This window comes from Nilaparvata lugens, chromosome 6 (assembly GCF_014356525.2).
Source record: "Nilaparvata lugens isolate BPH chromosome 6, ASM1435652v1, whole genome shotgun sequence".
Classification (NCBI taxonomy): Eukaryota; Metazoa; Arthropoda; class Insecta; order Hemiptera; family Delphacidae; genus Nilaparvata; species Nilaparvata lugens.
The window spans coordinates 9,148,755-9,176,288 of NC_052509.1; the positions used below are offsets into that span (position 1 = coordinate 9,148,755).

The window sequence follows — 27,534 nt, forward strand, 5'->3', positions numbered from 1 at the left end:
ATAGTGTCGCTTATTTTGAACCATAGAGCTGAAATGAGTGATTTGAGTTTATGGGTCAAGATTTACTATTCATCTATAAATTTCCTATCCATTTTAATTTTTTGTATCCAAAGAATGTTCCTACCCTTTTAGCTCTGTGTTAACCTGGCCAGTGCCTTAATTAATTAAAATTCATCGTCGGATCCCTGAGTTTATAAATTTCCTATCCATTTGATTTTATGAATCCAAAGGATTTTCCCATACTTTTTTCTCTGTGTTAACCTGGCCAGTGCCTTAATGAATTCAAATTCATCGTCGGATCCCTGAATCAGCTTGAATATTCGTTTCTGGTGTAAGTGGACTTTGTCAAGTGTAAAAATCAAGTTTCTCACTCATTTACCTGGGTAGCTAACCATTTAGTATCGAAAACCTCTACTACCATCACAAATTTTCTGTCTTCAGAAATCCCATCTATTTGATACGAGTGCTATTTGATAGTATATGTTGAATAGAATCAGTGTTCTCCAATAATGCCTTACTATGGATACTACATCAGTTTATCAGTTCCGAACATAAAAATTATTCAAGATTTAGTAGACTATATTAGTAGACTAATATAAACCAGTCTAGGTCGTCTCATTCTACTCTATACTATCCTATTCCATCAATTATCAGTCACCTCTACCTACTTAATATCATATCTCTAACTCTAAAATTATCTGGATTAGGTAGTCTACTTTCATGAATGATAACTTCAAAGTCTAGTCTATGACTAGTCTATGAACTTCAAGATTGAAAATGATATTTAGTGTAATTTTGAGTGTTATTTACCTGGCTAGACGGCGAGCCTCTAAACGGCGGGAAGGCGGACATTGCAGTCAACGCCAGTCTGTCACTGGTTGATGACTTAGTCCAAATCCACTAACTTCACCGACTAAATTCCACCAAAATATAATGCACAGTCATACTACACATCATCGCCGCACATTGACAGTGTCAAACAAGAAATTCTTCACAATTCCACCTCGAAATACCTCGAGTTTCCAAAGATTTTACACGATGTTGTAACTCAGGAACACGTTGGAGGAGACTTAGAGTTCGTTGAAGTTCACAACTGAAGTGTTTCAAAGTTCGGAGAGATGATGAATTGTCGAAAATTGCACAGAAAATGTCACTATGTATATAATAATATGAAGAATACTGTCTCAGGAACACGTTGGAGATTATGTTGTAGTGTTCGTAGGATTTCACAACACTAAGGTGCTTGATAGTTCGTAGAGACGATGAATTATGTTCTAGAATAGTACACAAATTTTTACGATGATGATGTTGAGACTAGAAAGAGTCAATCATTGTGATCAACACAACAATTTACCAGAGTTATACAATAACCTAAATTTGGACATTTTGAGGAGTGAAGAAACTTTCGAAATTTATTGTTTGTGAGTCAATCTGTTTCTCTACAACAAGGTGTATATGACAGTGATGGGACTAGACTATTATGTCCATCAAAAAAGTGTCATCATTTAGAGATTTGCACAATTATTTTCCATCTAAATTATCACGAGAATACGAATGTTCTACTCTTTGAAATAAATAACAGAAACTTCTAAAATATCATACACCAGGCAGATTGAGATCTTTATAAAGTTCTTATAATTGAGGTTAGAATTTGGAGACTAGATCTGATGCACTGTTCTTTCCAGCAGAGACATCTCACACGACTAAAAACAATGTTCCTCAGTTTTCTATTTATTAGCTACACAATTTAGGGAAGGGAGATGATCAACTCCAAAGCTGTACCTTGTAGGCTATCAAATGTTGAAGAGGTTGTAGGTTCTCGAAACAATCTCAGAAGTGCCACTTCATAAACTATGTAGTCTCTGTGGAGATGGTTGAACACTATGTGAGGATTTAAAGTTCCAAGTTATAAATAACAAAACACTAGGAGAAATCCGTACAGTCACAGAAATTCAGGAACTACAGTCACAGTGTAGAGGTAGTTCCGTGTAGCACAGTGATCACACTTTCAGAAGATAACTCAAAGATTAACTTGAGCTTTTGAAGAAGATGATGAACACAAGGTAAAGTTTGAACGATCACAGAGGTACCTAGTTTAGTGGATTAATCGTGGAGATACTTTCAAGAATAGCAGTAACTGGGTGCTCAGTTGTAGAGAATAAACACAAGTGAACTTTTTGAAGATTGGTAGAGTTTTGGTGAAGATGACCACAAAATCAGTACCCAGTTCAGTAGATTGATCGTGAAGATGTCCTCAAAAACATCAGTAACTGGGTGTTCAGTTGTAGAAAAGAAACACAAAAAAATATTTGAAGATTAATAGAGTTCTTGAAGATGATCACAAAATCAGTATCAAGTTCAGTGGATTGATCGTGAGGATGTTCTCAAGAAGATCAGTAACTTGTATAGTTCTAGAGGATGAACACAGAGTAACTAATTTTGAAGATCGGTAGAGTTCTTGAAGATGATCACAGAATCAGATGAAACTTTTTGAAGATTAACAGAGTTTTCTGAAGACAATCACAATGTCAGATGAAACTTTTTGAAGATCAACAGAGTTTCTCGAAGATGATCACAAAATCAGATGAAACTTTTTGTAAATTAGCAGAGTTCTCCACAGATGATCACAAATTCACGAAAACCTGTGTTTGATGATAGTCTTGTAACAACAAACTGAGTGTAACTAACTGTTTTTGTCTTGGAAGAGTGTAACTACAAGTGTAACAACAGTAGTTGAAAAACACAAGAGGATCTCCTAGGTAACTGGGAGTCGAACGAACGCGGTAGGTTAAGTGCTGTTTACAACAAGCGGTAGTCAACTGCCGATTTCAAACGTCCCACACACCAGGGATCAAACGCGCCGCGTCAACTCAACTCACTAAACACCGCGATCATTTTTTCTCCGCGTCTCGCGTGTGTGTGTGTAGTGATGGACAGTGTGTCGTGTGGTGGGGGTGATGATAACACACACGTAAACGATCTCGGAGTGAGGGGGGATTGTTTTCTCGGCTGCGGTTTTGAACGCGGAACGCGCAGTTGTGTCTAAAGCCGTAACAAACGTGTGACTAGTCAGACTTCTACTACCGTTGTTAGGTTAGAATCCGATTCCCCCCACCACCACTCTCAAAAATCCGGAGGAGAGTGTTAGACAGTAAACTACTTCTCCTACCAGAACCTCCCCTCTTTTTTTGGCGTCGCCCCTCCTTTTTTCGACGCCTCGACTACAACCTGATAGGTTGGTGTGATCCTATCTTGCCCCGCCCTTTTGTCTAACCCTCCCCGCCGCTCACGCACGCGCCGTCTCGCGTTCGCACGCGTGTTTTGTGTATGTGCGGCGGCTTTCTTCTACACATTTTCTTGTAGATGTGTGTTGGTGTGTGTTAGTGTGTGTTGTGTCGTGAGCATCGTCGGTTCTTCTCCTTACTACCCCTCCTCCTCGAACAACACCTCCTCCTCATCATCGAACACTACCTCCTCCTCCTAGTTTTTCCACTTTTGTCAGGTCTAAGCTTTTGACCCGATCGATCGCCGGCCAAACCAACCTCTACGCCTTTGCACTCGCTTAATTATAATTGCCCCGACATCCTTTTTACAAATATCCTTTGCTCCTTCTCCTCTACCTCCTCCTCTACTGTTTCTCTCTCTTTAGCGTGAGGAGAGAGAGAGAGCAGTTGAGCGACCGCCTCCTAGCTATCACCACCTTCACACTACTAACTCCCGTATGTGTGTTGTTGATTTCAGAGGGTTTCTTTCTCTTTCATCGTCTTCTTCACACCCGATGTTTCCACTTCTTCCTGAATCTCGCAGTCTTCTCTCGTTCCTCAGAATCTTGTACAGTGTTTCTTCCTTTCACTTGACTGTCCCTCTTCCTCTACTTATCATCTTTGTTCTCTTTCATGTGCATGCTATAATGTTTGTTTTTGCTTTCAGAGGTTTTCTTTCTCTCTCATCGTCTTCTTCACACCCGGTGTTCTCACTTCTTCCTGATTCTCTCAGTCTTCTCTCAATTCTCAGTCTCTTTTGCTCTTGTTATTTCTTCCACTTCACTGTCTATCTCTCTCTTCCTCTTCTTATCATCTTCGTTCTCCTTCACATACAAGATACCATGTGTGCTGTTGCCTTTTGAGGTTTTCTTTCTCTTTCATCGTCTCCTTCACACCCGGTGTTTTCATTTCTTCCTCAATCTCACAGTGTCTATTCTTTCTCAGTCTCTTTCACACTTGCTCTTTCTTTCACTCCACTATCTATCTCACTCTACTTATCATCTTCTTTCACTCTTTACGTACACCATGTGTGTTGTTGCTTTTTGAGGTTTCTTTCTCTTTCATCGTCTTCTCCACACCCGGTGTTTTTACTTCTTCCTGAATCTCTTAGTCTTCCCTCGTTCCTTAGTCTCTTTTACACTTGTTCTCACTTCCACTCCACTGTCCATCTCTCTCTTCCTCTCCTTATTCTCCTTCCTCTACACATAACCTTCTTTCATACATCTCAAATATCAGTCGACAAAATAACGATATAGTTTGAAAATGTTTCTACGAATGTGCACAACTTTTCTATCCACTGGTGGAAAACTAAAATTCTTAATCCAATTTCATAATGAAATACCACTAGAGCTAATGTGCATGTCGCTGAAATAACAAATTTCATCACAAACTGAGGCCGAGAGGATTATAACAACCCCTGTTATAAACCTGGATCCTGATCCAGGATCACCAGTCACTATTCAAAATAACTGAGCGAATTCTCATAGCAAACTGGTGTTCAACTGATTAATATAACTCCTGTAACACTGCTTAAAGCTAAAAAATGTGGCGGTGATGCTGCAAAATGGTTGATTGAGTTTTATAAAAGAGTGAGGGTTCAAAATCAACCCCTATTACACGGCTGAACACTGAGAAATATCAGCCAGGATCTAAAATAGTTGAAAACAAATTTCAAAACAAAGTGATGTTGAGGGGATGATAATTATATCAACCCCCTGTTACACAACTCAAAGCTGAAAAATATCAGCCACGATTCAAAATAGTTAAACAAATTTCGAAGCAAAGTGACATGGAGAACAAATTTCAAAACAAAGTGATGTTGAGGGGATGATAATTATATTAACCATATCATCCCTCTGTTACACAGTTCAAAGATGAAAAATATCAGCCACGATTCAAAATAGTTGAGAATAAATTTCAAAACAAAGTGACATTGAGGGGATGATAATCATATCCATCCTATCAACCCCTACAACAGAAAAATATCAACAGAGTTTTGAAATACAGTAGTTGTTCGTGCATGAGGTACATTGACGCTCCCCTTCCCAATTATTATTATTATGCTTTAATCCGAAACCGTTACATACATACTACAGGCAGGGCTCTACCTCCTGACAAAGAGTTTACAACTAATTGAAAAATTGACAACGTCAGCGATAATATTTTAATTGATTAATTATGAGGTTCTTTGTTGTAGTCCGATCGCGTCACTCCCAATTTTCCGAAAATTTAACACACATTGTTACAATCTATGGGATACATCAACTTTCGTACATGCCTAGTAATTCATTAATAATATTTAGTTGCCCCGTTCATTGTTTAGAGTGAACTAGCTAATAAATTACTGAAACGAGCGTAAAATATTGATACCGTTCCAATCAGCTATGTACACGTCATTTAACGCATGTAAATAATAAATCAAGTTTGGGAACAATACATGGTTTTAACGCAGAATAACTTATTGCTTTCATTGACTTTCAGCAAATCTGCTGATGCTGGAATTTATTGTTCCATGGATAATAGAATTCGATAATTATTGGGTTTTGAACGAATTTGTTGAGCGATAAACAAAGTGGATGATGACTAGATGATACATATATGTGATAAACATAGATATATAAGAGAGAGAGAGAGAGTAGGAAAGGTTGGGTGAAAGGAATTGATTGGATCATGTAATTTATAGTTAAGTTATGGAGAATGTTTGGTTCTCATCTACATCTATTCATGATATTCATAATATATTGTCTCTTTTCTGCTTAGGGCATAATTCATATCTATTTTAATATTTCATATTTTTTCTATCATTTTATTGTCTATTTTTAGGGCATCTCTTTTCATATTATATGAATGTTGTGAAGCAATAATTTTATATACTGTATGATAGTTGATAATATTTTATCAAAATTTTTGGAGAGAAATAGTACAGGCTCAGCCTAGTTTTTCCTCCAATGTCATAATTGTATTATGATTATAGTATTTTATACAATAAATGAATGAATAAATAAATAATAAATAATAATAACTAGGTTTGTTAGAAATGATCGATGTCCAATCAATATTGTTTTGAATATCATTTCATTATTATTTTGATGATATGGTGCTAATATAAAATATTATTTACTCTTGTCACTTCTTGTTATCTCACTATCTCTTTCTCTCACTCTCACTTTCGTTCTCTTCTCCTCTCTTCTCTATTTGTGGTATAATTTATTACGGAGATTCATTGTTTGGAATTTTAGAGCATTGTTTTGCGTTCTCGTAGTGCTTTATTTTTTCTGCTAGAAAATTTATTGATGAGTTGGCTTTGTTTATCAGGATTTATTTAGATTCTGGCAGTGAATCAAATTTTCAATTATTGACCAGTGACTTTTCGAGGTTTGTATTCAGTTGTATTCTATTGTTCGATGTCATAAATTGAATAAAGTTATATCAACAAAATAACGGATTTCAGCTTACTAACTCAATCTGTGAACTTGAATAGTTTCTCATACAATCACTTTTAATCTATCCATCTTCCAGCATAATATATGATTTATATTAAAGGCTTTCAATGAATTGATAGAGCACAACAAAAATATACTTAGGATTTATTTAGATTGTGACAATGAATCAAATTTTCAATTATTGTCCAGTGACTTTTCGAGGTTTGTATTCAGTTGTATTCTATTGTTCGATGTCATAAATTGAATAAAGTTATATCAACAAAATAACGGATTTCACCTTACTAACTCAATCTGTGAACTTGAATAGTTTCTCATACAATCACTTTTAATCTATCCATCTTCAGCATAATATATGATATATATTAGAGGCTTTCAATGAATTGATAGAGCACAACAAAAATTTACTCAGGATTTATTTAGATTGTGACAATGAATCAAATTTTCAATTATAGTCCGATGAGTTTTTGAGTTTTGCGTTCACTTTATATTTTGTTCTCCGTCATAAATTGAATGAGTTGAGGCTTCCAAAATGATTAATTAAAGTAATTCGTATGGCTTTTGTTGGTGGGGAGTCCCTTGCGGGAAGGTGCCACAGCCTGAATATCTAATTTGAGCCGTCAATGGGCCTTACGACTGTCATACTTCAGCCGGGACCGACTGTTTAACGTGCCCATCCGATAACACGGGAGTGATCTGGTTAAAAAACTTTTGGTTGTGAGAGGGTTTGTACCCGGGATCTCTATGCTGCTACGCAAGTTCTCTATCCACTAGACCACGGATCACTCCAATGATTAATTGAAAGAAATAAATAATAATGAATAATTGATAGAGAAAAACAAAAATATACTCCATCAGAAAATCCGCATTTATAAAAATAAGTATGAGTATAATGTTTATAATGATAGACTAATAATGTGATTAATTTCAAATTAATAGAAACCTATGAAGACTTTCAAACAACCTCTCCCTGAGATTATTTTGTGATAATCCAGTCGAAATGAAAAACTATGGATCAATAATAAACATTTCAAAAAGGTGATTTCGAAAGACGGAAATTAATTATTGTTGATGAGCAATAAGCCTATAATAAAATCATTGCTGTTGTACTCTCTATATGTGAAGAAGGTAGCCTAACTAGCCCCTTCATTCTTACAATTATTCATAATATTGTAATAATTCAATTAGGATCTCTATCTCTATTGCTGGTATAGTATATCTTATAAACATAGTTTTACATAACCTGGACATATTACATGATATATTGTAATCTATCAATTATTATATTGATATAACTAGAACATGACCCGTGCTTCGCAACAGAACTTGAGAGATCATAACGTAATCGGTAATAAAATCTTTCACGTTCGAAGTATATTTTTAGTTGGAAAATGTCACCTTTAGCTCATTTTATTTGAAAAATAGTCATAAAAGTGGGATAAACTCTTTTAATTGGAGAAAGAAACAGGTATGGAAAGTATACTAGTCAATCCGGCCATAGACGAATAATTGAAGACAGTTTAGTTTACTAAATATATTAGAAATATTTAGTTTATAGTTTATCAGAGATTGACAATGGTGTAATAACCGAAACCGGTCTTTCTAAGTATCAATAAATTTGTGGTTTTTGACAATTCCTTAGTCTTTTTCATTCAATAATTGGAGATTTGTAAAATCTTTTCAGAATAAAATAATTTACTCACTCGAATAACTTTCTCTTCGATTCAGATTCAAACCCTGGTTCGAGCAAGATCTTATACTCGGGCCATTCTCGTGTTTCGCATGGACACGCTAAACCGTCGGTCCCGGCTGCCTGGAAACAGTCGTCAGGTTATGTCAGAGGCCCTGTAATTAATCAGGTGCGACCTGGAAACTCTGACACCAGACCTGAGCCAGTCAGGTTTGCTCGATATTATTATTATTTCTATAAATCTGAGTAACCTTCAAATTATTTCGTCACGACATGTTTCGACTACTATAGTTGACCAAGCGAAAATGGGTCTCTCAAGGCCACTGCAATGTTGCCACTGGTGGCCACCCCTCAATCGACCAGTCGATATACATTGACTATTTCTACACCCCGTCACTACCTGTCACAAATTCTTTTGAGCACGTCAGGTTCAAAAGTTCTATTGTGTCATTCTTTGAAGTTAGAACAATAACATCCCCCGTTACCTCCTCCCATCATCCGCTATATTCTCATGAAATGAAGGAAATAATATAACTCTTTCTTGAGTCATGACATCAAGAAATCCAATTTTATAATGATGATTAGATTTTTCTTTATAAATGCAACTATTTATAAACTGAGCTATTACCTCATAAAGGTTACTTGAAGACTTTTATAATAATCAATTGGAAGTGGAGTGATGTAATTTTATTTATTTTAGTCAATATTCTTGTAGTGCCCACTTCACTCTGCATTTTTCAATTTGCATGGATTCTCATTTGATTCCCATCACACTTTGAACAGAGAAGACAAACAATACTCCCCACAATAACATTACTCCACTATCACACCCTCTCTCACACACACACATTCACTTTCTCTCTTACTAGCCACCCTTAGTACAAAGTGGCAACAGTGTTGGTAGAGACGGGTGGTGGTGTCAAGAGCAAGCTTTGACCTTGAGGGACCCATTTTCGTTTGGCCAACTATAATGTCATTTTCATCAATCAGTGATTGGAGAATAAATAAATACTGATGGCAGATTCTTATTAATATTTCCTCTATGATAAGTTCGTCTGACTTTTGGATTTTGGTATTTTTATGGCATAGTTCAAAGTATGTTTTCAATGGTATAATGTAGCCTACAGACATCAGACACTAACCATCAAAAACTATTTCTATTTCTAGCTCCTGATTCTAGGACTAAATAACTCAACAATCGTACTACACAATTTGGCAATCAAATATACAGAAAACAAATTAACGAGACCACAACGATAATCGTACAACTAGATAAATACGATAATCGTACAACAATCGTGATACGGTCGTACAACACGACAAAATGTAACCATACGACATGAATTTTGCATCATATTCGAGCCACTTACAGAACAACACAAACATTGATTACAGATGTCATTGCAATTGGAAGCAATGAATACAGATTTGAATTTGATTATTGTCGTTCAGGAAAGCAAAATTGGAAAATTTGATGCCGCTCGTCATTTCACTCTTAATCTCACTGACTCACTCTCTCTCTATCTCATCATTCATCACACTTTATCTCCTTTTCACTCACACTCTCGCTCTCTCTCTCTCATTATTCAACTCCCTTTATCTCTTTTTCAATCTCTCTCATCATTCACCTCCCTTTATCTCTTTTTTACTCTCGCGCTCTCTCTTTTATCCTCTTCCTTCCTTACTCTCTTTTTTTCTCTCTCACTGATATGTCCAAAGCTCCGCCAATTTATGTAGATGCATAACAATATAATATCTATAGTTATTATATTACAAATTACTTTTTCATATCATATACAGTTCAATAATTATTTTCTTAGTCTATATTATGTAAATTCATCTATAATTTTGCTGTATTGTAAGCTATTGTATATAAGTGTATAAGCCAGTATATTGTAATCTACATAAATAAAGTACTCAATCAATCAATTAATCAATCTCTCTGTGATTGACTGAGTGTTGAAGTGCATATCCACACACACATTCTCTCTCTCTCTTTTTCTTTCTCTTATCCACTCCTTTTCTTTATCTCCCTCACTCTAGGGTTTTGTGACAGAGAGAACCTATAGTTCTAACTCCGTCCCCAATAATATAATTATTACTCTCTCACTCACACTCTCTCTCTACTCCCTATCACCATTTCCCTTAATCATTTTCTCTCTTTCCCTCACTCTCTCTCTCTCACTCCCTCTCTCTATATTACTATTTTATATCCTTCTTAGAGAATCGACAATTATTTGTTGAAACACCGCCGATTTATGAAGTTACATCACGATATTATATCATCGTTATTCTAATTGCATTCAATCTTTATTCTCATTGATGTGAAATTCATTTAATGTGAATTTAGACAATAAATATTGTAACATACATAAATAAAGAAATCTAATCTAATCTAATCTGTGATTGACGAAGTGTGAAGTGTATATTCACACACAAACTCACTCTCTCTCTTTCTCTTCCTCTCTTCCAATATCTTTCTCTCTCTAGGGTTGTGTGACAGAGAGGACCTAGAGTCCCAACTCCACCCTTGACAAAGGCAATTATCATTTTCTCTTACTTTCTCTCTCTCCACCCACTTTCACAATTTCCCTTCATCATTCTCTTCCTCTCTCTCTCTGTGATTGACTGAATTTTGCATTTTGCATCCACACACATTTGAAATAATGTGAACATCAACCGCAAAACATCGATACCCTACAACCCTACAATCGCTGTACAACTGAACGACGATTTAAAACGTGTTTGAAACATGTTTCCGCTTTGAAAACATGTTTGTGTCGATGGTCGCGTATGCTGTTCTTCTAATGAATGGAGTCCATTGATGATTTTGCCACCAAATACTGTACTGCAACTGCTATTATGAGGATGATACTGTATGGGTGATTGAAGCATGGTTTTTGGTTTCTGTTATTGGATGTGAAACAGAGATTCAATGGGTTATAGTTGTTGAGAATTATTCAACTTCTATAAAGTAATTGATTCCTCATTGTTCCCCATTCTTTTTCCTCATTTATTTGATCTATTTTATAATTTATTCTATTTCAAGTATTATTTATTATTTACTAAAACACTCATTGACATGGGCTACTTTTAAATTAATAAAACAAAATAAATCTTATAGCACCCTTTATTTTTAAAAAAACTTTAAAATAGTTGAACAACTTGTTTCGGTTTACACGATCTTCTTTGAACCGAAACTAGTTGTTCAACTATTTTAAAGTTTTTTTTTTTTAAATAAAGGGTGCTATGAGATTTATTTTGTTCTATTATTATTCACTGTATTCGTTTCTCTTAGTTGGTGATTCCTTAGTTCCCCTAGTAGTTTAGGGTTTCTGAACCAAGGGTTTAAAACTTAGAAGAGGGGCAGGAGTGGGACTGTCGGCTTGATAATTGCCAATACTTCTGTAACTTGAGGCCACCTCTAACCAGCCTCCATCTTGTTCTTAAGGTTTTGCAAAAGTATTTTCGAAAATATCCACAACGGTGCGGAGTTGGAGAAGGGTAGAGGTATCTGCTCTCCTTTTCCGCTTTTGAATCTTCCTTTTTTGCTATCTGCTTTGGTTTTGGAAATACTAGAAAAAGATAGCGCTATCTGCTTTGTTGAATGATAGACAAGGATAGCAACACCAATTTTGATCAATGCTGTCATTATAACGTGGACCTCACTATAAGGTCAAATAATGTCAGAATCACAACTGTAATGAGAGCAGCTAAGAAAACCATAAAAAAATTCCTGTATGAACTACACAGAAGTAATAATTCCATAGAGTTTTAATTTATATTCTACAGATAACTCATGATCCAATATCTCATCAGAACTCCAAAAACAAGTCTACAGATATGTAACCTTAACGTTTTTATGAGAGCATTCACACCGACCACAAAATGTCGGACCAGAAGACCACAGAACAATGGTCAAACCACGACGCCTGCTTTTTGTAAATTGAGCCTCAACCTCCTCCTCCTCCTCCTCCTCCTCCTCCTCCTTCTCCACCACCTCATCATCATCATCCTCATCATCATCATCATCATCATCATCATCATCATCATCATCATCCTCATCCTTTTCCTCCCCCAACAACCCTCCCCTCCACACGGGGCACCACAAACCCGTCGTTCCATAAAAGGCCATAATGACTGGGTGAAACTTAGAAGAGGGGCAGGAGTGGGACTGTCGGCTTGATAATTGCCAATACTTCTGTAACTTGAAGCCACCTCTAACCAGCCTCCATCTTGTTCTTAAGGTTTTGCAAAAGTATTTTCGAAAATATCCACAACGGTGCGGAGTTGGAGAAGGGTAGAGGTATCTGCTCTCCTTTTCTGCTATTGAATCTTCCTTTTTTGCTATCTGCTTTGGTTTTGGAAATACTAGAAAAAGATAGCGCTATCTGCTTTGTTGAATGATAGACAAGGATAGCAACACCAATTTTGATCAATGCTGTCATTATAACGTGGACCTCACTATAAGGTCAAATAATGTCAGAATCACAACTGTAATGAGAGCAGCTGAGGAAACCATAAAAAAATTCCTGTATGAACTACACAGAAGTAATAATTCCATAGAGTTTTAATTTATATTCTACAGATAACTCATAATCCAATATCTCATCAGAACTCCAAAAACAAGTCTGCAGATATGTAACCTTAACGTTGTTATGAGAGCATTCACACCGACCACAAAATGTCGGACCAGAAGACCACAGAACAATGGTCAAACCACGACGCCTGCTTTTTGTAAATTGAGCCTCAACCTCCTCCTACTCCTCCTCCTCCTCTTTCTCCACCACCTCATCATCATCATCATCATCATCATCATCATCATCATCATCATCATCATCATCATCATCATCATCATCATCATCATCATCATCATCATCATCATCATCATCATCATCAACATCATCATCATCATCATCATCCTCATACTCCTCCTCCTCCTCCCCAACAACCCTCCCCTCCACACGGGGCACCACAAACTCGTCGTTCCATAAAAGGCCATAATGACTGGGTGAAACTTAGAAGAGGGGCAGGGGTGGGACTGTCGGCTTGATAATTGCCAATGCTTCTGTAACTTGAGGCCACCTCTAACCAGCCTCCATCTTGTTCTTAAGGTTTTGCAAAAGTATTTTCGAAAATATCCACAACGGTGCGGAGTTGGAGAAGGGTAGAGGTATCTGCTCTCCTTTTCTGCTTTTGAATCTTCCTTTTTTGCTATCTGCTTTGGTTTTGGAAATACTAGAAAAAGATAGCGCTATCTGCTTTGTTGAATGATAGACAAGGATAGCAACACCAATTTTGATCAATGCTGTCATTATAACGTGGACCTCACTATAAGGTCAAATAATGTCAGAATCACAACTGTAATGAGAGCTAAGAAAACCATAAAAAAATTCCTGTATGAACTACACAGAAGTAATAATTCCATAGAGTATTAATTTATCTTCTAAAGATCACTCATAATCCAATATCTCTTCAGAACTCCAAAAACAAGTCTACAGATATGTAACCTTAACGTTGTTATGAGAGCATTCACACCGACCACAAAATGTCGGACCAGAAGACCACAGAACAATGGTCAAACCACGACGCCTGCTTTTTGTAAATTGAGCCTCAACCTCCTCCTACTCCTCCTCCTCCTCCTTCTCCTCCACAGACTCCTCCTCCTCCTCTTTCTCCACCACCTCATCATCATCATCCTCATCCTTTTCCTCCCCCAACAACCCTCCCCTCCACACGGGGCACCACAAACCCGTCGTTCCATAAAAGGCCATAATGACTGGGTGAAACTTAGAAGAGGGGCAGGGGTGGGACTGTCGGCTTGATAATTGCCAATACTTCTGTAACTTGAAGCCACCTCTAACCAGCCTCCATCTTGTTCTTAAGGTTTTGCAAAAGTATTTTCGAAAATATCCACAACGGTGCGGAGTTGGAGAAGGGTAGAGGTATCTGCTCTCCTTTTCTGCTATTGAATCTTCCTTTTTTGCTATTTGCTTTGGTTTTGGAAAGTTTAGAAAGAAGATAGCTTAGGTGAGATAGCAAAGATACTTTTTCATGGTGAATATAGTATATTTGAGATATTGACGAGATTGACGATACCTAACGAGACTCTACGTTTGATATTATATTACGCATGCAAAGTTGACTTGAATCACAGCTTCTTACTAAAGAAGGCACTCACTTTTTCTTGTAAAGGAAAAGTGCCAAAAATGTCTTTCTATCATTTCTACTGATCTTATTACGTCAATCTTACTATAAGAACTCTTTTTAATGGTATTGATCGCCAGCTATTGGGAATTATGTCCATGGGGGCCCTAGCCAAATATACTGATTTGACACGGAATTATTTCATAAACCAATTTAGAGAAATAAATGAAATAAACTATGGATTGAGAAACAGAATATATAGGCCTCAGAGATTCAACAATAATTATGGTAAAAGAACTCCAGAGTGCAGAATACCATATCCTCTGAACTCATTGCCTCTGGAATTGCGAAATTTACAAAGAAGGGGTAAAGTTCGGACAAAATTGAAATTATTTTTCATTGCAATAATTATTGATGATTGACATATGACATATGGTTGGATTTACAGTAAAAATGCAAGCTCACAATAGTTTCGTCAGACTAGCGATCATTTAATAGTTATATGGGAAGGTTTTACATTTTATTATCAGTAATTATTTATGAATTTCCAATTACTTTGTTAATAACATTCATTTAATATAATATATATTTATATTTGTTTATTATGTAAGTTATTGCAACATAGTAAATGTTTTAGTATTTTTTTTAATATTCCTCAAATAGCTTAAAGCTAGAGGGATTAAAAATATATATGAATTTTGTATTTAATGAGATGTGTATTGAAATTGAAATAAAATGAGTTGGTTCTCTTCGATTGTGCTTACCTTCAACAAGAACTACCATTTTTATCAAATATAATAATGTGAAATTGTTGTAGATGTTACCATGAATAGTAATGTTACCATGCTTCTAGGATAATCCAACAAACAGCTATCAATTCAATCATGGATATATTTTCCAGAATCAATTATTAATTTAAAACTATACTACATCCTCATCACCGGAATTTTCTCTATTATTAAGATAATGAGAGTTGATAAAAATAGGTTTGATAGCTTCGTGTCCCCAGTAAGAATATTGCATTTTAAATTGAAACAATACTGGTAAGGATTTTGTATATGGTCTAATACTATGATCAAAGTCACTAGAAGCTGGAAAACTTGGAAAACCATACTGAAGCCATCCAACGGTGGAAACCTATTCCATCGATGAATAATAAATAATTGAATTACCACTTCCTTGTAGATCATAGGACAGAATTCATGTCAAAATCTGATAAAGTGTTCGATAACACCATGAGGACACGTTTTCGTAAACAGAATATCCAATCTAGATAAGCTTCCCTCGCAAAACAAGTATAGCAACTACGGAAAAAAAACAAAAAGCTATAACAAAATTGAAGAGCTAGTCTGCAATTATCACAGTCATTCTGTTGATCAAAAATGTGGAGGGAACTATAATCGATTGCGTGCGATTGAAACAGAGTCGACCAAAACAATTGCAAAATTGGGGAGTATCTTGATTTTCAAACAAATATGTTTCATGTTGCGTGGTTTTGAGACAAATGGTATCAACAGACTTTTTTCAATCGATGTTGATGGTTTTACATTGATCGATTTTGATGTAGAGCCCTAATTATAGAGCTGAAACCACTTAAAATATTGTGTTCAAACAAAATTGAGGATCGACATGTTTTGATGTACTTTGAACTGTTTTGCAAGATGAGGGACACCATTATAGTAATATACTCTCCTTTTACAAAAGTATAGTGTATATTACTATTCTGTTGCGTGGTTTCAACCATTGAATTTTTAATAAAAGTGTGACAAAGTCATATTTGGAATAACGAAGTCATGTGCCTCCTATTTTGAAAATGAAAACTAATAGGAGGTTTCCGTGTGATACAGGGATGTGAACATAGACTAGAGTATTGATTTGCAAATATTCTTGATTATAGTTGATTATTGTCGATCTTAACTATTTTGTTGGTATAAGAGTGTGAGAATGGCAAGGGTATGAGAGACTACCAGCGTCACACAGCTTCACGAAAAACAACTACTGGGACTATCGGCTTGAGTTAACATTGAAAATTGGAATACAAACGCCCTACACCATGGGATATCTCTATGTACCATCTTTTCTCTATGATAATATTGATTGTTTCGTAGTTTTGAAATTGAAAGAACACTATTGAGTGTCGAACGAGTAGTATATGACTCTTTGAAATTATTTGACAATTTTGTCTAAAATTCCAATATGCTACAGTTTTTTTTAATCGAAAACTACTAAGAGTATATTGAGGTTCACGTTATAATAGCAGTACAGGAAGAAAGGAGAAAGCGTTGCCGATTCTCTGCCTTGTCAGTGCCTTCAATAGTGAATAGCTGACACCGGAATATCTGATCTAATATGACTGTTCATTCTTGTCGAAAACGATCAATCACGTTTATTTATTTATCCGTGAAGAAAAATGTTTCTAGATAATTGAATAATAATTTTTCATGATTTGGATTCAATATTTTGTTGATCAATTATATATCAACATTGATGATCTAGCAACGTTGCAGAGCTGCAGAGCTATCTGCTTTGTCGGATGATAAACAAGGATAGGAACACAAATGTTAATAAAATACTGTCATTATAACGTGGACCTCTCTACAGGAAGATGATATATAGGTGACATAAGATGATACAAAGATGATACAAATATGATACAAGGATGATACGGAGATGATACAAGGATGATAGACAAGGATAGCAACACCAATATTAATCATATACTGTCATTAAATCGTGGACCTAACTATAGGAAGATGATACAAAGATGATACGAAGGTGACAGAAGATGATACAAGGATGATACAGAGATGACACAAGGATGATAGACAAGGATAGCAACACCAATATTAATCATATACTGTCATTAAATCGTGGACCTAACTATAGGAAGATGATACAAAGATGATACGAAGGTGACAGAAGATGATACAAAGATGATACAAGGATTACACAAGGATGATAGACAAGGATAGCAACACCAATATTAATCAAATACTGCCATTATAACGTGGACCTAACTATAGGAAGATGATACAAAGATGATACGAAGGTGACAGAAGATGACACAAATACGATACGGAGATGATAAAAGGATGATACAGAGATGACACAAGGATGATAGACAAGGATAGCAACACCAATATCAATCAAATTCTGTCATTATAACGTGGACCTAACTATAGGAAGATGATACAAAGATGATGGGAAGGTGACAGAAGATGATACAAAGATGATACAAGGATGATACGGAGATGACACAAGGATGATAGACAATGATAGCAACAGCAATATCAATCAAATACTGCCGTTATAACGTGGACATCACTATAGGAAGATGATATAGAGATGATACGAAGGTGACAGAAGATGATACAAATATGATACAAATATGATACGAAGATGATACGGAGATGACACAAGGATGATATACAAGGATAGCAACAGCAATATTAATCAAATACTGTCATTATAACGTGGACCTCACTGTACTTGAATTGAGTTATAGAGTGATTAGAAGTAGCTACTAGTATTGATAGTAACATCTATGTCTATTCAAGTATGAGAACTCTATTGGAGAGTGAGTGAGATAGAAGGAGAGCAGAGATTGATTGATTGATTGAGTACTTTATTTATGTAGATTACAATATATAATGGCTTATAGACTTATATACAATAGCTCACAATACAGCAAAATTATAGATGAATTTACATAATATAGACTAAGAAAATAATTATTGAACTGTATATGATATGAAAAAGAAATTTGTAATATAATAACTATAGATAATAATTATATTGTTATGCATCTACATAAATTGGCGGAGCTTTGGACATATCAATGTCCATTCTTCGGAAAGAATATTAAAAATATCCTCCCCACTAGCTCTCTACCAAAAAGAGAGAGAGAGAGAGGAAGGAGAAGAACATGGTGATAAGGAACATGCGATAATTATAGCATGACTTGTACCAACTGAAGTGTTTTGGTCGCTGAAGGGTAGCTAAGAAACCAGAATACGTTCAATACGTAGTTCTACCCCTCTATGGCGAAGGGGTGAAATCACTTTACAAAGTTGGTAGGGCACTATTTATTAATCCAACACTCAACTACAGTAAGTACAGGGTGAGAAAATACTGTAAGCAAAGACTGCTTATTGTTGCTATTTGTGAAAAGACATACCACAGTGGAGAGAGCTGCAGAATAGATTTAAAGAGGGAGAGGTTGAGGTGAAGGAGCTGTTATATTTACAAGGGTTCGGAAATTTTTGGGATTGTTAGAGCGAGGAATTGGGATGGAGGAGCAGAAGATGATGAAAGAAGGTGATTGAGAGTAAGATTAAATTTATTTTCTAGTTTTTAAATTTTCAATTATTCATAGAGTATCATTCAGTTATCAGTGATGATTCAGTGAAGTATTCTTATTAAATTTGGATTTCAACTTTTCCGAATTCTGTATTCTCAGTTTTATATATATTTGGACTCGAAAGTGTAAACATGACCTATTTTTGGACAATTCCTATCTAAATTCGGGAAAGGAAGAGTTTTGGGCTTTAAACATTTTGTTCCTTTCCCAATCATTCATAATTGGAAATGATATTGTATGTATCAATCTTTAAATAAATGAATAGATGTATGAGAGTAGCCGAACTGTGGAGAAAGTAGAGCCAGGATCAGAGCATATAAAGAATGGACAGAAAAGAGGAAACCGGGATAAATATAGATAGAGAAGGGATAGCCAGGGGAGTCATAGAAAGATTAAGGACTGGAAGAAACGAGGGAAAAGAGTATACAGATGAAGAAAGAAGACAGTAGAAAAAGCGGAGGATAACAGAGGCAAAAAAACGTCAACGAGAAGAGGGAGGAGAAGAAGAAGGAGAGAAGAAGAAGAAGAAGAAGAAGAAAAAGAAGAAGAAGGTATATGTGTAATGCATGCAATGAATAATCCACTTGTCAGCTGATTGATTATGAATAATTCTATAGTCTGATTGATCCTATCTTTAAAGTAGATGATATATAGTGATATCAAGTATGGGGATTCCTTTCCTTTCATATTATCCTGAAAATGAAAAATTTCAAAAACCTCGTGGATACATCGACGCGCAGTTGAAAAAGAAATTCCTGCCAAATCTCATCGAATTCTATCAACTCGTTTGGCCGAGATCGCGTACATACAGATAGACAAAAGGAAATCGAGTTGAAACATAGACATCACTACGTTCGGTCAATGACTATAATATTAAATTTTATCAATTATTAAATAATATCTTCACTCTATGATACAAGCAATGTATGAGAGAAACCTTACTTCATCTGTATAACTTATTTAATTTGCAGTAGTTATATTATATTTGTGAACGAACAACCCTTAAAAGCAAGGCAGCTGATAAATAAGAGTCGAAAAAGGGCCTCCAACATAACAACAAAGAAGATAGAAAGAAGCGCCCTTCGGAAAGGGGTTAGCAGAACACCGCTGGAGGGGGAAATTTCGGAATTGCGCTTTGGGGTCGGTGTCTACACAGGGGCAGTTTTTGGGGCTCTTGTGGGGGAGGGGTAGCACGTGACACATCATGTCTCCTGTGTGAGTGTGCGTGCGTGTGAAAGCGTAACCGTGACTGATCCTTGTTTTGGGTGACGGGATGAAGTAAGTGTGGTGCGCCGTATCATTGTCAACATTTATAGTTAGTCACGAATTTCTGATAATGTTTTGTTGTGAGCTGACTGATTGAGTATTATTTCTACTTGATACTTGTCTCCCAAACGAATTAGATATTCTTTTCACAGATGGAAATAGGCTGACAAATAATTTTTTACTTTCCTTGCCCTATTACCATAGGTAAGGAAAGTATTGCTTTCCGAAAAAAATCAAGGTACCGCAATTTCTAAATTTCTATACGTTTCAAGGTCCCCTGAGTCCGAAAAAGTGGTTTTTGGGTATTGGTCTGAAATATGTGTGTGTGAGTGTATGAGTGTATGTGCGTCTGTGTACACGATATATCATCTACCGATTAACGGAATGACTGAAATTTGAAACGTAAAGTCCTTAGACTATAAGATCCGACACGAAAAATTTTGATCAAATGCGATTCAAGATGCGGCTAAGATGGCGAAAATGTTGTCAAAAACAGGGTTTTTTCGCGATTTTCTCGAAAACGGCTCCAACGATTAAATTAATTTATACCTGAAATGGTAATCGATAAGCTCTATCAACTGCCACAAGTCCCATATCTGTAAAAATTTCAGGAGCTCCGCCCCATCTATGCAAAGTTTGATTTTAGATTCTCAATTATCAAGCTTCAGATACGATTTAAATCAAAAGTTTTGAGTGAAATGGATTGAGCATGAGAATCTCTACAATTAATATTCAGTAACATTTTCACCTAAAATTAAAAATAAGCTCGATATTCGAGAAAATGTGTTTATCCAATTGTAAACTGTTGGCAACTGTTGATTCTATCAAATGATTCACTATGAAGAGATAGCAGACCTCGTGTGTCTCCAGCTTTATTGCCCTGTCACTAGCTGGCTCAAATCTTTGAATAGTAGACTTGAGATGCGCGAGAACACTAGCGTCAGGTGATCAATTCTCATAACGGCAAGGGAAGTTGTGTGAGTGCGCCACACCAGATTTTTATTAATAGTAGCGTTCATCGAATTCCCATCTAGCTGTTTACCCTGTTGTCAATATTTGCAGTAACAGAAGCCTTGGGGGTGATTCACAGCATTTAATTTGGATTTTCGTTTAATAATAATTGATAAGATTTTTTCTAGTTTAATCACAGACGTTTCATACGAGACTGGTGGAAATCAATAATGTTAACAGCTTGATAATTATCTCTTCTACACGGATGTTTGGACTGAGAGACTTTGAAGCGACAGAAAAGTATATTTTCAATTCGAGTGGGATCCCAGATGAAACCCACTATCAAATAACTATTACTAACAGAGAAATATTAAACTGTTTCCATGATTTTTACCAACTCTGTACATGTACGAAACCATCATTCGATAGCTGAAAATAATTAAGTTGATTTGTGAAACCGATCAATCAGAATTGAATCTCCTTCGTAGTATATGTATATTTTTAGTATCTCCACTAACTTGTGTATATAGTAGTAATTTATTCTCATTCAGGCTATACATATAATAATACATTCTATATATACGAATCTCATGCTTGATTAGAAAATAACCTAGAGGCTCGTGTCCAAATTGTCTACTTTTATATTGATATTAGTTTTGTGAATGAAAACAATTGAAATTTGTAGTTTCAAAATGAGGGAAGAGTTCCAAGTCAGTTAAGTTACATGGGAGTATCATCACAAAATCTGCAAAAATATTTATAACTTTAAATCTAGGAAAGAGTTACACCAATATAGTACTGAACTACGTTGGCAATAAGGTTTTCGACAACACAATCTTGACAAAAAAGAAACTTTTCATTGGATTTCAGCAAACCACATCATAATCATTCATCGATTTGCTTCCTTCACAACAATTACTCCAACAGGCTTAAAGCAGTATTCCGTTTCAATAGCTACCTGTGTCGGCTAGAAACAGTACAAAAACTCGAACAGGATTTCTGAACAGGGAGCAGCTAGCGTAGAGCAAAGTGAAGGCAATAAAGTGAACGAAAGAGAGACAGTCAAAGTGCAAGAGAGTATGAATAGAGTAAGTAGAAGAGAGAGGGAAGTTAGAGAGCAGCGAGCAAGAGCTATATGGGGAGAATGTGTGTGTATGTGAGACAGAGGGGGTAAGAGAGTAGGTGAGATACAGTGAGAGAAAAAGAGTGAGTGAGAGAGAGTGTGTGAGAGAGAGAAATGAGTAATGAAAGTACTGAACAGAGTGGTGACGCCATGAAAACCGAAACGAGCGTTTTACAATGGAGGGACAAGTTGCAGCTTGGTTAGAAGAGGGTGGAATGAAATAAAGAGAGAGGGTGCACAAGAAGAAGAAGAAGAAGAAGAAGAAGAAGAGAAGAAGAAGAAGAAAAATAAGAAGAAGAAGAAGAAGAAGAAGAAGAAGAAGAAAAGAAGAAGAAGAAAAGAAGAAGAAGAAGAAGAAGAAGAAGAAGAAGAAGAGAAGAAGAAGAAGAGAAGAAGAAGAAGAAGAAGAAGAAGAAGAAGAAGAAGAAGAAGAGAAGAAGAAGAAGAAGAAGAAGAGAAGAAGAAGAAGAAGAAGAAGAAGAAGAAGAGAAGAAGAAGAAGAAGAAGAAGAAAGAAGAAGAAGAAGAAGAAGAAGAAGAGAAGAAGAAGAAGAAGAAGAAGAAGAAGAAGAAGAAGAAGAATAAGAAGAAGAAGAAGAAGAAGAAGAAGAAGAAGAGGAGATAGGGTGACGTACTTGAACAGTGAACAGTGTAATTCTTTTCCCTCGTGCCTTACAAGGTACAATATTAGAGGCGCGGCTCTGCCTTTGTTGTTTGGCTACTATCGTCAAGTCACATCACTAAATACGAGACCGCACTGCGCATGCTCTTTGAGACTGGGAGATGTTGCACTGGTGTCTTCGTGTGGGCAAGTTTGTGGAGAGAAACAACAATTCGATAAGGGAGGAAATTGAATGATGGAGTCGAATGAGACGAGGGAAATGGATGAAGAAAGGTAAAGTAGAACATGAAAATGGGGAAGAAGATGAACAGAAAGGGGAGAAGGAGGAGAAGGAGAAAGAGGAAAAGGAAGAGAAGAAGAAAGAGGAAAAGGAGAAGAAAGAAAAGAGAAGATTTGAGTTGGGGGAAGACAATGATGAGAATGAATAGACAAGAAAGCGAAGAACGTGGGGTGAGGAGGAAATATTTATAGCTGAAAACATCGATAGAACTCCAAGAATATGATCATATATTATTATGATGATTATCAGATATTAGTCTTGTGAGCATTAAGTTCTAGATATTCATTCATATTCATACACAAATACAATTAAGGTAAAACAACAGGCATTCGCCCAAAACTGTTATAAACCTTAATTTGGAATACACAGTCTAAAGGTTCTACAGCTCTGTACAATTGATAATTCTATTTTTGTGATAATTGATCATATCAATTTTATGAACACATCAAATTTTGTTCAAACGTTCGGTGTACGCTTGGCTTTACAATTAAGGTGCGTACAGACTTTTGCGCCACGGACACAGCGTAATTCGCATTTTTATGGTGAAAAACAGGTAAAAACAACAGGCATTCGCCCAAAAGTGTTCTAAACCTTAATTTGGAATACACAGTCTAAAGGTTCTACAGCTCAGTACAATTGAAGTTCTATTTTTGTGATAATTGATTATATTAAGTTTATGAGCACATCAAATTTTGCTCAAACGTTCGGTGTACGCTTGGCTTTACAATTAAGGTGCGTACAGACTTTTGCGCCACGGAAACAGCGTAATTCGCAGTTTTATCAGCTGATTTTCAACTTATTTAATCTGTATTTGTACTGAAACAGTGAAATTCAGTGCCGGTTGCACTACAGCCGGTTAAATTTTAACCGTGATTAATTCCACGAGAACCAATCAGAGAAGCCGTCTTTTCAAAAATGCCTTCTCTGATTGGTTCTCGTGGAATTAATCACGGTTAAAATTTAACCGACTGTTGTGCAACCAGGCCTTAGTATGATAAACATAGCATCAGCTGATGAAAAGTGAAATTTGTGTGTTCGTAGCACATAAACGTATACATACTTTGTCATAGCACAGAATATAAATACAGTATTTGTATTCCGTAATTGTATTCTGTGGTCATAGCAACCAACTGAAGCAAATTATAGGAAATGTACGTTCCCAATATAAGTCAATACGTCCTCAATATAAATCGACAGGTCAGAACGCCACTTGGAATTTTTGACGTTAAAATGTCGATCAAACTTTCATTGAACGTCCAACATCTTCAAAGTCCAAACTAGCCATATCTATAGCATAACAAACCTGAAGTTCTATATCAATTATCACAACTAAGTTAATCAACTTCTGAAGAATGGTATCTACGATTCTCGCGGTTATCAACTCTGATTGAGAAGTCTTCCGAATTTTAAATAGACTTTCAGGTATCGTTATAATTTCAACATCTTTCAATGTGTTAATCACAAGTTTGTGCAAGCTTCAAACTAGTTTCTCGTTGACATTAAGGCCCGCCGCAAAGTAGACCCACGAAAAGCAACCCACGCCGTGGGATGTTTTGTAAACCATTGCTGTAGAATTATTCATAATCAACCAGCTGACAAGTGGACTATTCATTGCATGTATTACACAGATGTCTAGAGAAGCCTAGCAATGGTTTACAAAACATCCCACGGCGTGGGCTGCTTTTCGTGGATTAGCGTTCGTCTACTTTGCGGCGGGCCTAACTCTTCAATTTGAGCAACAGATCTTTACAATCAAAGAAGCGTTTTAAGAGCCCCAAATCACCAAGTATTCAGTTTTCAGTATTTGCAATCATTTATCCTTGGAATAATATTCTTGGCAGATTTCAACAAAAACATTATTCAACTAGGATATCTATATTCTAATTCAAATCTCATAGGGTGATCTTATAGAAGTTGTCAATCAACAAATCATGGAAGAGTTCGTTGATAGGAATAGCTTCAAATGTAAAGGTGCGTACAGACATACGCGTCGCGAACATGAGCAATTCACTTTTAATCAGCTGATTATGTCTGTATTTTTACAGAAACGGTAAGATACAGATATAAAAAGCTTGGTATCAGCTGATTAAAAGTGAAATACTCATGATCGCGGCGCGTAAATCTGTACCCACCTTAATAGTCAATGGAATAGTAAATACTTAAATACAATAGTATACAATAGAATACTATAGAATACTAATAGTATACTACAATAGAATACTATAGTGAGGTCCACGTTATAATGCCAGTATTTGATCAACTTTGGTTTTGCTATCCTTGTCTATTATTCAACAAAGCCGGTGGTACTATCCTTTTCTAGGTTCACAACTATGCCAATTATGTTTTTTACAGTGTAGAAATGTAATTAATTAATGCAGAGAAACGGCATTGCTATTCTTCTATCTTTATCCACTGCCATTATAACGTGGACCTCACTATAAATACATTCAATGATTATATGCCTGTGTATCAAGTTCTTTATCACAAGCTATACTTCCATTATAGACGTGTCATTTTCAGAAAAATGTAACTCATTTATATTGTTCTAACATTAGTTAATATTTCAGGTAAGTCATTATTCACAAAGATCTGAGATCTAAATCATTGTTAATGTGTCAATTTATTTCTGCTAATAATACAATACAATACAAAGAAAAACATTTCAGTGTATTATACAATACTTCAAAGTGTAACTCTTGTATGGAGAACTGATTGTTCGAGAACTTGAAGCTTAAACAGATTCTCAGCTGACTTTTCATACAATCCTGACTTAAGATGAAATGAAAACGATATTGTCAGTTCCACATAATTTGTTTTAGCCAAACTTTAAGTGTGATACTTGTACGGGGAACTGATAGTTCGAGAAACTAGAAGCTTAAACAGATTCATAGCTGACTTTCAATACAATCCTGACTTGAGGTGAAATGAAAACGATATTGTTAGTACCACATTATTGATTTTAGCCAAATTTAAGTTTCATTGCACTAAGGCATCATCTTCATCTTCATCTGACAATATCGTTTTCATTTCACCTTAATATGGAGAAATTCCGCAATATCTCTCTGTTCATAGTGTAAATTCAATCATGACTTCTTATTTATTATTCATTCATCTATTTCAATTATTTATAAAATTACACAACTTCCCGAAAACCATCACAGGCTAAAGCCCAAAACGGTTTCCATTCTAATTCATACAACAGTTCAAATGAAGCTGAGCACATTTGTATCCTTTGAAACAGGATAGGCCTTATTTTATAGTACGATCAGATAACCTCTGCACCGAAAGCGTCTAATTAAAAACTTGACATAATGAAATCTTGAAGATCACAGGGTGAATTACAGCATTTAATTTGGATTTTCGTTTAATAATGATAATTAATTCATCATCATTTGAATAATTGCAATATCTCAATAATTTCCATCTGTAAATCTTGAAGAATTGTGGATCTATATGCGAAAATTCAAGTTGATCAGTTCAGTAGTTGAGACGTGATGATACGTCATTCATGTATTTCATATCCCGTACGTGTATAAGTCAATTGTTCCATTTATTATATTGGAAAGGACACAGTAAACACCCCTCTCACCTTAATACTAGTCAGCTGTGGTCGCCGAAGTATCTGCATGTTGTTTCCAGCGAACGCCGCTAGATGGCAGCAACTGTCAGGCGTCAATGTAAACTACACCACCACCACTATACCGAGAACCATACGAAATAAAAAATGAACCGAAGCACACAACAAAACTTGAGATAAGAATGTACACTGAGCAAGTCTGTCCGCTCAGAGTCTTTCAAAAATAAGAACTGAAAGAAAATTTAGTCTCCTTCCAGTCACCACCGACGTTTTCTCAGGACTACTACACTCGAAAAAACTTCTCCCGCGTTTTTTGGGAGGGGGGCTGCAGGGCCCCCTCTTTTCGAGAAATAGGAGGAGGAGTGGAAGGAGTAGGTGGATGAGAAGTGTGAGAAGGAGGAGTAGGAGAAGGAGGAGTAAGAGGAGGTGGATGAGGAGGGAGAGGTGTTGAAGAGGTGGGAGAAGAGGTGAAGAGGAGGTTGTGGAGGAGTGAGGCAGAAGAGGATAAGGAGGGAGATGATTAGGAGGAGGAGGGGTGGGAGCAGGATTGAAGGAGAAGTAGTAGTAGTAGGAGGAGGAGGAGGAGGAGAAGTAGTAGTAGGAGGAGGAGGAGGAGTATGTTGACGCGGAAGAGGAGGTAAGTAAAGTACGCGCATGTTTTTTGTGATGGTCACACTTTTGGGGGACGGTCATCTACTACTCTTCCTCATCATCATCCTCTTCCACCTCCTCCAACTCCTCTTTCTCCTCTTCGTGGAAACGCGTCGTCTCAGTGTCGGAATTCGAGGGAGGCTTTTAATTTTTGACACAGTCTGT

General features: G+C 36.2%; 1 protein-coding gene across 2 annotated transcripts in view; it reads right to left on the bottom strand.

The window, feature by feature from the left end:
* The window catches only part of LOC111049886 (homeobox protein araucan), a 183,729-nt gene extending 156,750 nt beyond the window's left edge, over nt 1-26,979 (bottom strand). Inside the window, exon 1 of one of the 2 annotated variants that reach the window (XM_039430068.1) lies at nt 26,731-26,979. In XM_039430068.1, the coding sequence (XP_039286002.1) occupies nt 26,731-26,769 (39 nt within the window). In that variant the 5' untranslated portion in view covers nt 26,770-26,979. Of the gene's footprint in view, nt 1-810; nt 3,087-26,730 lie in introns of those variants that run through there. The other variant, XM_039430067.1, reaches the window with a different exon arrangement.
* Between the last annotated feature and the right edge of the window lie 555 nt (nt 26,980-27,534).